The 18,298-nt window shown below is 41.0% G+C and overlaps 1 protein-coding gene across 1 annotated transcript in view; it reads right to left on the bottom strand.

The window, feature by feature from the left end:
* Positions 1-18,298, bottom strand: part of LOC106605496 (centrosomal protein of 162 kDa-like) — a 43,589-nt gene that overhangs the window by 4,972 nt on the left and 20,319 nt on the right. Inside the window, 17 exon segments of the mRNA XM_082974936.1 lie at positions 3,447-3,926; positions 4,088-4,257; positions 4,869-5,108; positions 5,214-5,312; positions 5,407-5,639; positions 7,720-7,846; positions 7,978-8,077; positions 8,140-8,252; positions 8,890-9,039; positions 9,498-9,677; positions 11,395-11,588; positions 15,383-15,671; positions 16,046-16,265; positions 16,376-16,460; positions 16,632-16,741; positions 16,864-16,890; positions 17,042-17,153. Coding sequence (XP_082831062.1) covers positions 3,447-3,926; positions 4,088-4,257; positions 4,869-5,108; positions 5,214-5,312; positions 5,407-5,639; positions 7,720-7,846; positions 7,978-8,077; positions 8,140-8,252; positions 8,890-9,039; positions 9,498-9,677; positions 11,395-11,588; positions 15,383-15,671; positions 16,046-16,265; positions 16,376-16,460; positions 16,632-16,741; positions 16,864-16,890; positions 17,042-17,153 — 2,929 coding nt within the window.

The following is an 18,298-nucleotide window of genomic DNA, read 5'->3' as shown; positions in this document are numbered from 1 at the left end:
TCTGACCATTTCTTGGCCTTCTATAGCCTCTTTATGGAAAATAATCTCATGCTGTAACGTGACATTTTCTAAGGCTCCCATAGGCTCTCAGAAGGCGCCAGAACGGGGAATGATGACTCTGCAGTCCCTGGGCGGAAAACAGTAGCGCATTTGGAAAGTGGTCGATCTGAGAACAATGACACGGGCGTGAAGACACCATTTTCTTCTTTCAGTCTTTGAACGAAAACAACGTCTCCCGGTCGGAATATTATCGCTATTTTACGAGAAAAATCGCATAAAAATTTATTTTAAACAGCGTTTGACATGCTTCGAAGTACGGTAATGGAATATTTTGAAATCTTTTGTCACGATACGCGCCGGCGCGTCACCCTTCGGATAGTGTCTTGAAAGCAAGAACAAAATGCCGCTATTTGGATATAACTATGGATTATTTGGAACCAAAACAACATTGAAGTTGAAGTAGAAGTCCTGGGAGTGCATTCTGACGAAGAACAGCAAAGGTAATCCAATTTTTCTTATAGTAAATCTGAGTTTGGTGAGTGCCAAACTTGGTGGGTGTCAAAATAGCTAGCCTGTGATGGCCGGGCTATCTACTCAGAATATCGCAAAATGTGCTTTCACCGAAAAGCTATTTTAAAATCGGACACCGCGATTGCATAAAGGAGTTCTGTATCTATAATTCTTAAAATAATTGTTATGTTTTTTGTGAACGTTTATCGTGAGTAATTTAGTAAATTCACCGGAAGTCTTCGGTGGGTATGTTGGTTCTGAACGTCACATGCTAATGTAAAAAGCTGTTTTTTGATATAAATATGAACTTGATCGAACAAAACATGCATGTATTGTATAACAATGTCCTAGGAGTGTCATCTGGTGAAGATCATCAAAGGTTAGTGCTGCATATAGCTGTGGTTTTGGTGACATTATATGCTAGCTTGAAAAATGGGTGTCTGATTATTTCTGGCTGGGTACTCTCCTGACATAATCTAATGTTTTGCTTTCGTTGTAAAGTCTTTTTGAAATCGGACAATGTGGTTAGATAAAGGAGAGTCTTGTCTTTAAAATGTTGTAAAATAGTCATGTTTGAAAAATTGAAGTTTTGGGATTTTTGAGGATATTGTAATTCGCGCCACGGCCTATCATTGGATATTGGCGAGGCGTTCCGCTAGCGGAACATCTAGATGTAAGAGGTTAACACAGGTGTGAGTGTTGATGAGGACAAGGCTGGAGATCACTGTCATTCTGATTGAGTTCGAATAACAGGCTGGAAGCTTCAAAAGGAGGGTGGTGCTTGGAATCATTGTTCTTCCTCTGTCAATCATGGATACCTGCAAGGAAACAGGTGCCGTCATCATTGCTTTGCACAAAAAGGGCTTCACAGGCAAGGATATTGCTGCCAGTAAGATTGCACCCAAAACAACCATTTATCGGATCATCAAGAACTTCAAGGAGAGCTGTTCAATTGTTGTGAAGAAGGCTTCAGGGTGCCCAAGAAACTCCAGCAAGTGCCAGGACGGTCTCCTAAAGTTGATTCAGCTGCGGGATCGGGGCACCACCAGTACAGAGCTTGCTCAGGAATGGCAGCAGGCAGGTGTGAGTGCATCTGCACGCACAGTGAGGCAAAGACTTTTGGAGGATGGCCCGGTGTCAAGAAGGGCAGCAAAGAAGCCACTTCTCTCCAGGAAAAACATCAGGGACAGACTGATATTCTGCAAAAGGTACAGGGATTGGACTGCTGAGGACTGTGGTAAAGTCATTTTCTCTGATGAATCCCCTTTCCGATTGTTTTGGGCATCCGGAAAAAAGCTTGTCCGGAGAAGACAAGGTGAGCACTACCATCAGTCCTGTGTCATGCCAACAGTAAAGCATCCTGAGACCGTTCATGTGTGGGGTTGCTTCTCAGCCAAGGGAGTGGGCTCACTCACAATTTTGCCTAAGAACACAGCCATGAATAAAGAATGGTACCAACACATCCTCCGAGAGCAACTTCTCTCAACCATCCAGGAACAGTTTGGTGACGAACAACTCATTTTCCAGCATGATGGAGCACCTTGCCATAAGGCAGAAGTGATAACTAAGTGGCAAGGGGAACAAAACATCGATATTTTGGGTCCATGGCCAGGAAACTCCCCAGACCTTAATCCCATTGAGAACTTGTGGTCAATCCTCAAGAGGTGGGTGGAGAAACAAAAACCCAAAAAACTCCAAGCATTGATTATGCAAGAATGGGCTGCCATCAGTCAGGATGTGGCCCAGAAGTTAATTGACAGCATGCCAGGGTGGATTGCAGAGGTCTTGAAAAAGAAGGGTCAACACTGCAAATATTGACTCTTTGCATCAACTTCATGTAATTGTCAATAAAAGCCTTTGACACTTATGAAATGCTTGTAATTATACTTCAGTATTCCATAGTAACATCTGACAAAAATATCTAAAGACACTGAAGCAGCAAACTTTGTGGAAATTAATATTTGTGTCATTCTTAAATTTTGGCCACGACTGTATATACTGTATTTTATACCATCTATTGCATCTTGCCTATGCCGCTTTGTCATTGCTCACCCATATATTTATATGTGCATATTCTTATTCCATCCCTTTACTTACATTTGTGTGTATTAGGTAGTTTTTGTGGAATTGTTAGATTACTTGTTGATATTGCTGCACTGTCGGAACTAGAAGCACAAGCATTTCAGCAGGTGGCCTAGTGGTTAGAGCGTTGGACTAGTAACCGGAAAGTTGCATAATCGAATCCCCGAGCTGACAAGGTAAAAATCTGTCGTTCTGCCCCTGAACAAGGCAGTTCACCCACTGTTCCTAAGCCGTCATTGAAAATAAAAAATGTGTTCTTAATTGACTTGACTTGTTAAATAAAGGTAAAATATATAGATTTTTTTGTTTGTTGCTACACTCGCAATGACATCTGCTAACCATGTGTATGTGATTTGGAGGACAGTTGGCCACTCTTGGTAGTCTATAAAATATTGCAACATTACAATTACAACCAAATTACTTTCATGCATTTATAAAATAATTCCCTTCAGGTCTCGAAAGTAAGGGCGTCCCATCGTCCCTGGGACGATAAAAAATGTCTTCAAAACAGACTCGGGGACGATAGATCCAACAGCTGCACATACAATTTAAAAAGCAATGAGGCTGATGAAACAGATCACACCATTTAGCTTAAAATGTTGATAATGTTTTATTTCTTCATATCATAAGCTCAACAATAAGCTACATAGGAATATTCCAGTATGTCTGTATGGAGGAAACTGTGTTTGTACACAAAGTCTTATAGAAGCTCCATCAATGAACAACATTCTACCAATGAGTCAGGCACCTGTACAATCACTGAACTACCGGAGTCCTTTGTACTGAAAGGTTTTATTGTGGGTCTAAATAAAGCATTCAAAATTAGTGTGTGTGTGTGTGTGGTGGCTACATACCTGCGCAGCTCGGCCTGGGCGGCTGCAGCCTGCAGTACCACCCTCTCCTTGTCCCTCTGCTGCTCCAGACGCAGCCTTAACCCCTCGTTCACCTGCAGCACCTCTGAGATGTGGCTCCCAGCGAACGCTGTGGGCTGGTAGTCCTTCTCATCCTGAGTGGGAGGGAAGGTTGCGGTCTCTCCCACCTTGCCTCCCCTCTCCCCTGGGGTAGCCACCACCATGTGTCCTTTGGATTCGGCCGCCTGTTGTCTGGCCTCCCCAGGCCCAAGACGGCCATCCGATCTGGGGCCAGGGCCACACAGCATGGTCTTCCTCTCCCTCTGGAGTCTCTCTACGGTGCGGCTCAGCTCCTGGATGCTGCGGGTCTTGACTGACAGCTCCTGGTTGAGTCTCTCTATCCGGACCCCCGGGGCCGTCTCTGCTTGACACTGGTGACAGGACGAGCTGCGTTGTGGGGGCTCTCTCTGGCTCGGTGGTAGACTGATTTCATTTATTTAAATAAAATACACCTGGTCCAGGTAACATTACATACATTTAAAACAATTATCCAGGATGAATTATTAAGACTTATTTCCACAGTGGTCATCTTAGGTGGGCTAAGTAGACAAGAAGGCAGGTAGACAAGAGAGAGGTAGGCCTACCTGTGCCTGTTGTGTAGCTGCTCCTGTAGGGAGTGGACCTCAGCCTGTAGGGTTCTCTCCAGTTCCTGCTGCAGGGAGCAGACCTGGGCCTGCCAGACCCCAGGAGACCCAATCTGGACCGGGTGTTTCTGGGTTAACCGCTGCTCCAGATCACTGATCTGCTGCTCATACTGGAGATACAACCACACACACTGTATATTAGTATACTTTTATATTTAGGGGATGTATTTCCATTTCCATTGAATCCATTGATCTCACAACACATTTCCTGAGAAAAAGCTTTTTTCCCCCGTGCAGTGTTGGTCTAATGAAACATTACATTAAGACTAATGACATCATACATTTGGAAATGATAACAAATATTATACAGAGGAGGATGAATCACTGACATCCCCAAGGTCTCCATCGTGAGCTTCAAACAGAACTGTCAATTCAAGTGTTGTGTTGTACAAGGCTGTTGGACCTTGCCCTCTGACCCCTCTCTAAAAAGACATGAAGAGAACTGGGGGAACAGTGAGGACTCATCACCCTGTTCTTATCTTTCCTTTGTGTGAGAGAGGACATTCAGAGTGTTTTGTGTTGAAAATGAACATCTTCAGGTAGTTCTAAGTGGCAGTTTGAAGCGGTTGTATTTACAGCAAGGCCATGTATGTCGGAGTAAGTCAGTGTAAGTATGTGTAGAGTGCTAATTGGTACAGGACTATGAGGCCTAGTGACAGGGAATGGTAACAGAGTTGTATGAGTACATGACAGTACCACTCAGCTGAGAGTATGAACAGACCTTAATCCGCTGGTACTGCTGTTCCATGGCTCGGAGGCTGCGTTTGGCCTCGTCGTCACGGCTCTCTAGCTCCACCTCCAGCCTCTGGATGCACCGCTCCAATAGGGCCCTGGTCTGAGTGGGCGGGGAGCTCTTGGCCCCTCCATCCCTATCCACTGCAGGTGTGTTGGCTGCAGCGTAGATGAGCGCTGGGAGGGAGTTAGGGTTCCTCTGTCTGAGAGTCTTCTCCATGTCCTTCACCTGGGAGAGAGGGGGAACAGAAATATGGCATGAGTCATGAGAGAAAAGAGAGGTATGCCGCTATTCAGGGGTACATGCACAGGAAATATTTCTCAACTGACTCACCTGTCATTCTAGGTCCTGTATCCTCTTAGCGTCTCCAGCTCGCTCTTTAGTCTTACTCTGATTGGCTCTTTTCCCCACCTCCATCTTCAGCTTTTCCACCTGATTGGAGGAACAAATGTTTCATTCAAAATACTGACCTACAGGAAATGACAGTAATACAATACACACTCAAATAAGGTCGAGTTGGTCCTACCCGCTCTGTGCGCTTGGGTCCTACCAGCTCTGTGCGCTTGGGTCCTACCCGCTCTGTGCGCTTGGGTCCTACCCGCTCTGAGAGTTTGTGTGTGTCTGCGGTGGCAGCCCTCAGTCTGGCAGAGTCTCTGTCCAGCAGTTCCTGGTTCTCAGCATACCACTGGAGCCTCTTCAGAACACACACCTCCTCCTTATGCCTGTCCTCTGCCACCTGCAGCTCAAAGCTCTTATCCCCTGGCAGAGACAAGGACAATACAGACCACAGTAGAGGTCGGCCGATTATGATTTTTCAACGCCGATACCGATTATTGGATGGGCCCAAAAAACCGATGCCGATTACTAGGCCGATTTTTTTTCTTTTGTATTATTTATTTGTAATAATGACAATTACTGCAATACTGAATGAACACTTATTTTAACTTAATATAATACATAAATACTATCAATTTAGCCTCAAATAAATAATGAAACATGTTCAATTTGGTTTAAATAATGCAAAAACAAAGTGTTGGAGAAGTAAAAGTGCAATATGTGCTATGTAAAAAAGCTAACGTTTAAGTTCCTTGCTCAGAACATGAGAACATATGAAAGCTGGTGGTTCCTTTTAACATGAGTCTTCAATATTCCCAGATAAGAAGTTTTAGGTTGTAGTTATTATAGGAATTATAGGACTATTTCTCTCTATACCATTTGTATTTCATATACCTTTGACTATTGGATGTTCTTATAGGCACTTTAGTATTGCCAGTGTAACAGTATAGCTTCCATCCCTCTCCTCACTCCTACCTGGGCTCGAACCAGGAACACATCGACAACAGCCACCCTTGAAGCAGCGTTAACCATGTAGAGCAAGGGGAACAACTACTCCAAGTCTCAGAGCGAGTGACGTTTGAAACGCTATTAGCGCGCACCCACTAACTAGCTAGCCATTTCACATCGGTTACACCAGCCTAATCTTGGGAGTTGATAAGCTTGAAGTCATAAACAGCTCAATGCTTGAAGAATTGCGAAGAGCTGCTGGCAAAACGCACAAAGGTGCTGTTTGAATGAATGCTTACGAGCCTGCTGCTGCCTACCATCGCTCAGTCAGACTGCTTTATCAAATCATAGACTTAATTATAACATAACACACAGAAATACGAGCCTTTGCTCATTAATATGGTCGAATCTGGAAACTATCATTTCGAAAACGAAAAGTTTATTATTTCAGTGAAATACGGAACCGTTCCGTATTTTATCTAACGGGTGGCATCCCTAAGTCTAAATATTCCTGTTTCATTGCACAACCTTCAATGTTATGTCATAATTATGTACAATTCTGGCAAATTAATTACGGCCTTTGTTAGGAATAAATGGACTTCACACAGTCCGCAATGAGCCAGGCGGCCCAAACTCCTGTATATACCCTGACTGCTTGCACGGAACGCTAGAGAAGTGACACAAATTCATGTTAGCAGGCAATATTAACTAAATATGCAGGTTTAAAAATATATACTTGTGTATTGATTTTAAAGAAAGGCATTGATGTTTATGGTTAGGTACATTGGTGCAACGACAGTGCTTTTTTCGCAAATGTGCTTGTTAAATCATCACCCGTTTGTCGAAGTAGGCTGTGATTCGATGAGAAATTAACAGGCACTGCATCGATTATATGCAAAGCAGGACATGCTAGATAAACTAGTAATATCATCAAACATGTGTAGTTAACTAGTGATTATGTTAAGATTGATCGTTTTTTATAAGATAAGTTTAATGCTAGCTAGCAACTTACCTTGGCTTCTTGCTGCCCTCGTGTAACAGGTAGTCAGCCTGCCATGCAGGATCCTCGTGGAGTGCAATGTAAGGCAGGTGGTTAGAGCGTTGGACTAGTAACCGGAAGGTTGCAAAAACGAATCCCCGAATCCCCCCTGAACAAGGCAGTTAACCCCCGTTCCTAGGCCGTCATTGAAAATAAGAATGTGTTCTTAATCTGCCTTGCCTAGTTAATTAAAGGTGTAAAAAAAAGTCGGCAAATCGATTTCCGATTGTTATGAAAACTTGAAATTGGCACTAATTAAATCGGCCATTCCGATTAATCGGTCGACCTCTAGACCACAGCATGTCAGAGCTCCACTTGACTGTCAACCACAACAATGGGATGTTTTAACGGAGGTTTAAAACACACGTCTGTAAAAGTCACTGGATTTGAAACAGGGAACATTGTCCTTTGGGAGTAGAAACAAGAGGTTTGATTCCACAGTCAAGCCTCCATGTCTCTCACACACTAACCTGAGGTGTAGACGAACTGCGCTTTGGCCAGGTCTCTCACACTAACTTGAGGTGTAGACGAACTGCGCTTTGGCCAGGTCTCTCTCTTTCCTCATCATTTGAAGGTCCACCTCCAGGGCCTGTTTCTCCTGCTTCAGCCTGTGGGTCTCCTCCACCAGTCTCTCTTCAGTCCTCTGCACGCACACACACGGTCGAAGGTAAGACTGGTCCTTCCCTTTTAAGATGAGTTGATTGTTTCATCTCCAAAGCAACATCTAGGCCTTCCTTTTAGAGGTGGTTGTGTGACATGACTCTGACCACTCACCTGTGCTGCCTGCATCTGGCCCCGCAGCTGTGTGATGCGCTGAATATGGGCCACACTGCCTACATTATCCACAGTCCTCGGCGAGTTGCTCATCCGCTCCCTGGGCATAAATAAGTGTCGGTGTTAACATTCAATGACGTGGATAGGTATGTGTCAACTCACTTGGTAAGGGCCAGTTCGTTTAGCAGCCTCTGGTTCTCTGTGAACATGGCCTCTTCATTGAGTTTACCCTGAGCCTGAAGAGCCTTCATCTGCAGGTACAACTTCTCATTCTCCTGTTACACCACCCCCCCCCCCCCACACACACACACACACACACCGCAAGGAGAGAGAAAATCACATTAAGTGTCTCAACTATAGGACCATCTGGGTAAATTAGTTTGATCAGAAATACCTGTTCTACGCATTTAACCTACATCAAATCAAACCAGGTGGGAATATGACTAGAAGCTGTGAGATGAGGGAATGCATTCAGCATGCCTAATTAAGAACTTGTACAGTTCCACCTTGGTGGTGTGTGTGTACTGTAGCCACTCTGATTCTAGGAGCTCGGCTGTAGGCACTGTAATTATGAAAGGTTCTGACAGTGTTGCTAAGCTGCTCACAATCTGGAGGAAAAAAAGGCCAACTGTGCTGCCTGCTACAAACCCACACACCCTCCTGGAATTAAGTCAGTGAACAGAGCAATTACATTACCCTGAACAGTGGCCTGTATATATAACCTCCGCAGTCACAGAGACTCCGGGTAATTGGGATGGATTCAAAGTCAATGAGTCACCGCCAGCCTGGCGCTGAACAAATGCAGTACAATTAAGTCTTGTTTCCTTAAAACACAGACTGGAAGAGAAAAGACCAAGAGAGATGGCCAAACAATCACAGAGTAGACAGAGACAAACAGACGTGTGTACGGACCTGCTGGTATCCCTGGATGATGGTCTCCTGTTCCTTCACCTCTTTCTCTATCAGTCTGAGTTTGTCTTCAGTGAGGGCGTCCAAGGGCACGTCTAGACCGAGACCCAACCGGCCCTTCTTCCTGCTGTTGCCCTCCTCTGTACTGTGCAGCTGAAACACAAGGGACAAGACTCACAAGTACACATCACAAATAACACACGAGTGATGTATGCATCTACTACAGTTTTGAGTTCACAAAATACAGTTTGAGCTAATTTAACTGGCCTTCAGTGAATGGCAGAGATATCTTAGATAACATGCAATTTTTTTATGGAATGTTTCAATCAGCTGGGTTCTTCACAACTGCTTTTTTCCAATAGCTTGAATAACAGTATTACAAAAGTCAGACACACAAAGCAGCTAAATAAAATGAGCAGTGCCATAGCAACAGCAGTGCTGACGTAGGGGTTTTAAAATGTTCCGACAGTCATGGAGAACATGTTATTTTCTGTTACAATAGAAGGATGTAGGAAGTCACAGGTGGTCAAACAGATGGATCTATGCTTTTTAGAGACATGACGGTCCATGTGAATGTAATAGTGTGTGTGTGTGTGTGTGTGTCCCTCTACCTTGCTCTGCAGGAGGTAGTTCTCCTGTCTCAGTGAGCTGAGCTCTGTGTCGTGCTGCAGCAGTAGCTCTTCCTCTCTGGTGTGGAGCTCTCTCTCCCTCTGGGCTAGCTGCAGTCTCAGCCTGGACACTAGGGGGCTCTCCTCCACCTCCCCAGACCTGCCCTCCTCCCTGGGCTCACTCTGACAGAGGGGTAACCGCATGGTTAGAGTCTTTATAATGGATAGTTGCTTGCACTTCAACGTGTATTGAAGGCCATAATATTGGCCTAATTGTTAATTGCACAAACTAAATTAGGCACCAAGAATGCAAAAATGTTTGACTGCTATAGTCACCCAGGTATGGACACACACCCTACCAGGGATGCAAACTGCTGAGGGCCCAAAAAGGTGACACTTTTACTTTTGCACTGAAACACACAAAACATCCCTGCTAGGGGGAAATGCAGGTTTTAACTAATTAAACAACAAAGAATATGATCTACATGACCAGTCTCTGTGTGTAAAATAAAGTGGTTAATGTGAACCTAACTCACAGCTAAAAAATGTAAAGAAAGCAATCCAATGTTATTTGTTGCCTCGTCTTTACTGCAAATGACACTCAAGTTGAGAAAAAAAAACAATACCCAAATATTGCAGTTATCCTTGATAGCCTTTATAATAGAATGCTTGTGACCACACACAAATATTGCACTTGGGGAAAAAAACTAAGTAAAGTAGAAAGTAGAATGAAATAAACAGCCATTCTATTTTTGCTCTATTATAGTGGCCACTATAGATATTGATCAAGTGCACAAGGCTACATGTGTGCAAAAATAACGTTCACTGAGTAAAAAAATATATAATCCCCTCACACACACACGTTACTGTCAGGTTAAACACAACAAAAACAATATCTTTGGGCTACACTGCACATTATTACATTGTACACTTCCTGCCTGTGGACATCTGTTCTACAATGTGCCAGTAAAAGTGAGAAAGAGGGAAAGTGTGTGGTGTTCCTTTCACCTCTATAGTGGCATCCAACTTAAGCCAGGCCCAGCTCCAGCTACATTTGATCCCTGAATCCACTTGTTTAACAAGCAGCGCCTCATTTACACCTAATTCTCTCATTCTGAAAATTAACCACATACTGTAGAGGGAAAACATTAGTTAACAGATAGTGGTTAGTTCGTTAGCTAGTTAAAATGTCTCACAGATTGCCAGGGTCCAGTAAGCAACTAACGCGTTATAACTTGAACGGCAAGGAGTTGTATACCAGTTAATAGTATAGCGAATTGGTTAGGTTACTAATGTTAGCTCATCTGATGTTCTGACTTTATTTGCAAGCTAAGTTTCACACCATGAACTAAATTATTTGATCAGATAAGTTGGCTCATGTTGCTCAACATTTCTCTGTCTAGCTAACAAAGAATTTGATCCAGCTAACAAGATACTTAATGCTAATACTTGTTCCACCACACTTTCTCTCTCACCTCAAACTTTCAAAATACCAGTCGTTTTTCGGTTACAGCTCATGAAGTACGCTTCATCACCTTCTCACCCCCGTCTCCATGGTCAGGCTTCTCACCTAAAGTTCGCCTCTTTGTTATCGTTCATCGGATCTACACGAATCATGTAGGTCACTTACTTTGGATTCAAAAGGGCGAATTTCGCCGAAAGGTGACTAATTTGCATCCCTGAGACTACATAAGATCCAAACTGAAATCAGTCAGACTTATTATAGAGCAAGGAGCAATCAGCTGGGTTGGACAACTCAACAAAGTAGAAGTCACACCCCTATCATATGACCAGGTGAAAGGAGAAAAACATCATACTTATCTGAAAAGAAATTGCAGCACACTGATGAACAAACTTGATGCACCACAGACTGAAAAACTACTCCAGTATGTTGACTTACTTTCCTCTCTGATGGACGCTCATTCTCCTGAGTCTGGCTGGCTTCCTGTTGACCTTTGGTTTCCCAGGAGACAGTGTGACTGGTATCCTGGTGACCTCTCGTCTTCATCTGATGTTGCTGCTGGAGGAAGGCAGCAAAGGACTGAACCCCCGCCACCAGCTCACTGCTCACCCTCCGACCACCACAGTCTGGACCTAAAGCACAACCACACATCAACATTTAGCCAACATTAAGGCAGCGAAGGACTGACACCCACCTTCAGACCACCACAGGCTGGACCTGGTAGGAGTACAACCACACAGCAACATTAGTCTGGATCAGGAGTACAACCACACAGCAACATTAGTCTGGATCAGGAGTACAACCACACAGCAACATTAGTCTGGATCAGGAGTACAACCACACAGCAACATTAGTCTGGATCAGGAGTACAACCACACAGCAACATTAGTCTGGATCAGGAGTACAACCACACAGCAACATTAGTCTGGATCAGGAGTACAACCACACAGCAACATTAGTCTGGATCAGGAGTACAACCACACAGCAACATTAGTCTGGATCAGGAGTACAACCACACAGCAACATTAGTCTGGATCAGGAGTACAACCAAACAGCAACATTAGTCTGGATCAGGAGTACAACCACACAGCAACATTAGTCTGGATCAGGAGTACAACCACACAGCAACATTAGTCTGGATCAGGAGTACAACCACACAGCAACATTAGTCTGGATCAGGAGTACAACCACACAGCAACATTAGTCTGGATCAGGAGTACAACCACACAGCAACATGTGGTAAATGTCAGTATTATGTATTATACTGTAGTACTGTTATGTGCTATACTACTTAGATATAGTTCTAACTCTGATACAACTAGAGGTTGACAGATTAATCGGAATGGGGCGATTAATTAGGGCCGATTTCAAGTTTTCAAAAACAATCGGTAATCGGCATTTTTGGACACCGATCATGGCCCATTACATTGCACTCCACGAGGAGACTGCGTGGTAGGCTGACTACCTGTTACGCGAGTGCAGCAAGGAGCCAAGGTAAGGTGCTAGCTAGCATTAAACTTATCTTATAAAAAACAATCAATCTTAACATAATCACTAGTTAAACTAGTAATATCATCAACCATGTGTAGTTACCTAGCTTGTCCTTCGTTTCCTGTTAATTTATCATTGAATCATAGCCGACTTCGCCAAACGGGTGATTTAACAAGCGCATTCGTGAAAAAAAGCACTGTCGTTGCACCAACGTGTACCTAACCATAAACATCAACGCCTTTCTTAAAATCAATACACAAGTATATATTTTTAAACCTGCATACTTAGTTAATATTGCCTGCTAACATGAATTTATTTTAACTAGGGAAATTGTGTCACTTCTCTTGCGTTCTGTGCAACAGAGTCAGGGTATATGCAGCAGTTTGGGCCGCCTGGCTCGTTGAGAACTGTGTGAAGACTATTTCTTCCTAACAAAGACAGCCAACTTCGCAAAACGGGGGATGATTTAAAAAAAGCGCATTTGCAAAAAAAGCCCAATCGTTGCACGAATGTACCTAACCATAAACATCAATGCCTTTCTTAAAATCAATACAAAGAAGTATATATTTTTTTAAACCTGCATATTTAGTTAAAAGAAATCCAGGTTAGCAGACAATATTAAACTAGGGAAACTGTGTCACTTCTCTTGCGTTCATTGCACGCAGAGTCAGGGTATACGCAACAGTTTGGGCCGCCTGGCTCATTGCAAACTAATTTGCCAGAATTTTACGTAATTATGACATAACATTGAAGGTTGTGCAATGTAACAGGAATATTTAGGAACGGTTCCGTATTTCACTGAAAGAATAAATGTTTTGTTTTCGAAATGATAGTTTCCGGATTTGACCATATTAATGACCTAAGGCTCGTATTTCTGTGTGTTATGATATAATTAAGTCTATGATTTGATATTTGATAGAGCAGTCTGACTGAGCAGTGGTAGGCAGCAGCAGGCTCGTAAGAATTCATTCAAACAGCACTTTGGTGTGTTTGCTTGCAGCTCTTCGCTGTGCATCAAGCATTGAGCTGTTTATGACTTCAAGCCTATCAACTCCCGAGATTAGGCTGGTGTAACCGATGTGAAATGGCTAGCTAGTTAGTGGGGTGCACGCTAATAGCGTTTCAATCGGTGACGTCACTCGCTCTGGGACCTTGAAGTAGTTGTTCCCCTTGTTTTGCAAGGGCCGCGGCTTTTGTGGAGTGATGGGTAACGATGCTTCGAGGGAGGCTGTTGTCGATGTGTTCCTGGTTCGAGCCCAGGTAGGGGCGAGGAGAGGGACGGAAGCAATACTTAAGTGCCTATAAGAACATCCAATAGTCAAAGGTATATGAAATACAAATGGTATAGAGAGAAATAGTCCTATCATTCCTATAATAACTACAACCTAAAACTTCTTACCTGGGAATATTGAAGACTCATGTTCTGAGCAAGGAACTTAAACGTTAGCTTTTTTACATGCCACGTATTGCACTTTTACTTTCTTCTCCAACACTTTGTTTTTGCATTATTTAAACCAAATTGAACACGTTTCATTATTTGTTTGTGGCTAAATTGATTTTATTGATGTATTATATTAAGTTAAAATAAAAGTGTTCATTCAGTATTGTTGTAATTGTCATTATTACAAATAAATAAATAAATAAAAAAAGTACAAATAATAATAATGGAAGACCAAAAAAAGCCGGTACCGAATAATCGGCCGATATTTATTTTATTTATATATATAAATATATAAATAAATATATAAAATAAATATATATATATATAAATATATATATATAAAAGTATATATTTATTTATTTATATATACTTATTTATATATATATATATATATATATATATATATATATATATATATATATAAATAAATATTTATTTATATATATATATATATAAATATATATAAAAATATATATAAATATATTTATATATTTATTTATATATATTTATATATATAAATATTTATTTATATATATATATATATATATATATATATAAATAAGTATATATAAATAAATAAATATATACTTTTATATATATATATTTATATTTATATATATATTTATTTATTTATATATATATATATATATATAAATATATATATAAAAATATTTATTTATATATATTTATATATATTTATATATATATATAAATATTTATTTATATATATATATATATATAAATATAAATATATATTTATATATATATATAAATATTTATTTATATATATATATATATATAAATATATATATATATATAAATATATATATATAAATATATATATATATATATATAAATAAATATTTATTTATATATATATATAAATATATATAAAAATATATATAAATATATTTATATATTTATTTATATATATTTATATATATATATATAAATAAATATTTATTTATATATATATATATATATATATATATATATATAAATAAGTATATATAAATAAATAAATATATACTTTTATATATATATTTATATTTATATATATATATTTATTTATTTATATATATATATAAATATATATATAAATATATATAAAAAAATATTTATTTATATATATTTATATATATTTATATATATATATAAATATTTATTTATATATATATATATATATATATAAATATATATATATATATATATATATAAATATATATATATATATATATATATATATATATAAATATATATATATATATATATCAGGCTTTCACACCTACCTGAACTGTTTCCACATTTCCAAATATATATAAATATATATAAATATATAAATAAATATAAATATATATAAAATAAATATCGGCCGATTATTCGGTACCGGCTTTTTTTGGTCTTCCATTAATCGGTATTGGCATTGAAAAATCATAATCGGTCGACCTCTAGATACAACAGATATTTTTTTAAGCACACTTACACTACACCTACTAGCTTTGGTTGTCAATGTGTAAGGAGTTCTTCTTCTCCTAACTTTATCTCTCTCTGTGAGGAGGGGGCTGAGGCTCTGGTATGTTGCCTGGCTGAGAGGCTTCCTCCGGGTTAGAGGAGAGGGGGGCTTGGCTGCAGCCCCAGGTTTGGTAGGACCAGATTTCCTAGCTTCCGAGGTCCTGGTGGCCACGGCTGACGGTTTACTCTCCACTCTACCTCTGCCAGGGGCAACATAAGGCTTCCTCAACGAGGATGTGAAAGGACCAGCTACCGTAGAACGTCCAGGAACCTATGAGAAATATGATATTGTCAATATACAAATCATTGCCATGTCACCGTCTACATTGTAAATGATAATCACCTTTGATGCAAATCAAATCAAATGTTATTGGTCACATACACACATTTAGCAGATGTTATTGCGGGGCTAGTGAAATTCTTGTGTTCCTAACAGTGCAGTAGTAACTAACAATTCACAACAATACACACATCTAAAAGTAAAATAATGGAATTAAGAAATATATAAATATTAGGATGAGCCATGTTGGAGCAATGGCTATGTAATGTGGAAACAGTTCAGGTAGGTGTGAAAGCCTGAATCAGTGTGGTTATGTATGGTAGGGTTTAGTGCTTATTAACAAGGGCTCCGTTCCCGTCCGTTACCTGCTGGCTTCTCTTGTTGCTGGGTTGAGCGGAGGTCAGGTCAGGGAAGGAGCTGTCCTGATCCTGCTTCATCAGCTTCTGTGCCTCCTCTCTGATGCTTCTGGGACGGGGGCCTGGGGAGGCCGGAGGAGTGTCTGGCTCTGCTGAGCATCTTGGGCTTGACTCACAGGATCTATGGCTTAAGGACTGGCCAGTCTTCTCTGGGCTGAGATGGGTCCCACTGTGAACATACAGCTCATGTTAACGTTTTCCCACTCCATTCTGTACCTTCCAGAGAGTGTCGGTTGTCCTTCCCTACTACAGTCATGTGACAGACAGCTGTAGACTCACCTAGCAGGCTGCAGAGTGGAGCCTCTGATGTCGTCCATGCTGTCTGGTCGGATGGGACGCATCAGCTCCTCTGCAGTGGGCAGCTCTGAGAAAACACATCGAAGTTAATCAATTAATCATGAATCAATCAGAAGATCAAGTCCATTTGTAACACCTCAACACAATCTTACAACTTAAAATGTACCATCTTGTCAGAATAAGGATGGACATGTGTGGATCTGCAGTTAGTTTTGATTGAAAACCATATTCTATTTACTTGACAGGTTCACCACAGACATATCAGTGGTGGAGACTGACCAACCTGACTCTGTGGTGGAGACTGACCAACCTGACTCTGTGGTGGAGACTGGTGCTAGTAGTGTTCCTCTGGAGAGCTCAGGTACAGAGGGAGAGACAGGAACAGGACTGCTCTTCCTCCTCCTCTCTCTCCTGACCGGTGATGAAGGGTGGTGATGTGGCTTTCTTGAGGACTCAGACCATCATATCACCGGCCCCACTCTGGCCATATGACTGGGCTACACAGACGACACAGGAACACCACCAGGTTCACCATCATCTGCCACCACCAAACTGACACAGATGGTCCAAAGTCATCTCTGTTTTCACCATGTTTAGATAGCTACATCCAGTAGGACCTGACTGACAGCCTGTCTAGTCTGGTCTCACCTGCTAGTGCAGTCTCTATGGACTCCTCCGCTCCCTGGTTCCTCCCTGGTGTCACTGTCCGCTCCAGGGGGCAGGAGTTCACCGGTCAAGTCCAGAGAATCATGGAGGGACACTTACACCAGGAAATGATGTGATCAGGACAAATAGAATATTGATTTTAGGAGTAGGTCAGTTTCAATACTGTATGAATAGAAGATGGTGTCATAAAAGCAGGAAACGATTCATCAGGATAAATCACATGCCTGTGAAACAGGGGTACAGTTAGAGGAACCAGAGACACTGTATATACATACTGTGTACACGACACACACAAGTGTTGTCACAATACAAGGTTTAGTATCACAATACTCGATACCAAAATGATACCACAGCAAAAAAAGAAGGCATATTAGCCAGTCACAGAAAACTGAACTGGATAAGCAGTTGACTTATTGAGATTGTTTGGGCTGATTTCATGGGGCTACAGATGAAAAACAATCAGTTTCCCTTCCATTTGAGATGTATTTTACTGTACTGATCAACAACATCTGCATTTCTTTTAGAAAAGTGTGGGCTGTCTCTTTTAAGATCCATGTCTCGCACACACACAGTTCGAGGCTCTATGGAATGGCATTTGGGTCTTTGCGTGTCAAAGAATTTGACGTGTATCTTTTAGACACGCAAAGACCCAAGGGGCTTTCCATAAGGCTCGAGCAAAAATGATCTTGACTGAGAGAGACGTGAGGTGGGAGAGACGACATGAATGAATAACGTTTTTGGGGAGAATCAGCTTTGAAGCCAGCAATATCTTCATAAAACAAACAAGGTACTAGGGTAGTGAATTGATGTTAGCTTCAACTGTAAGCTAGCAAGGCAAGTTAGCCTACAAACGGTATCTTCTTGCATTGTAAAGTGTTCTAGCCTGTAATAGACATTGTTTTGCTAACAGTAATTAACAGTTAAATAATGCAACAAAGCATGTCAATATTAAGTGTTAACTTCTGTGCAGCGATTCCTCAGGACAGGCTAGCAATGAGTAAGAGGAGCAGGCAAAGTGCTCTCGCGCTACAAGGGAACATCGGCTGTGCTGATTGAAAGAGGATCAAGTCTTTATCTATCAGTAGATGACGTGACACACATTTGACAGAAGTACCGATAGTAACAAGAATTCTAGTACTGAAACGCTTTTCTATGTTCTAGTGTCGAAAGAGTACCGAAGTTTCGTATATCATGCAGCACTAACACAAACACTAAAGACCTCCCAATCCCCCAAAACAC

This window comes from Salmo salar, chromosome 05, assembly GCF_965601325.2.
Source record: "Salmo salar chromosome 05, fSalSal1, whole genome shotgun sequence".
NCBI classification, from domain to species: domain Eukaryota; kingdom Metazoa; phylum Chordata; class Actinopteri; order Salmoniformes; family Salmonidae; genus Salmo; species Salmo salar.
Note: the sequence above shows the minus strand (reverse complement) of the source record. Positions and strands in the feature narration are given on the sequence as shown.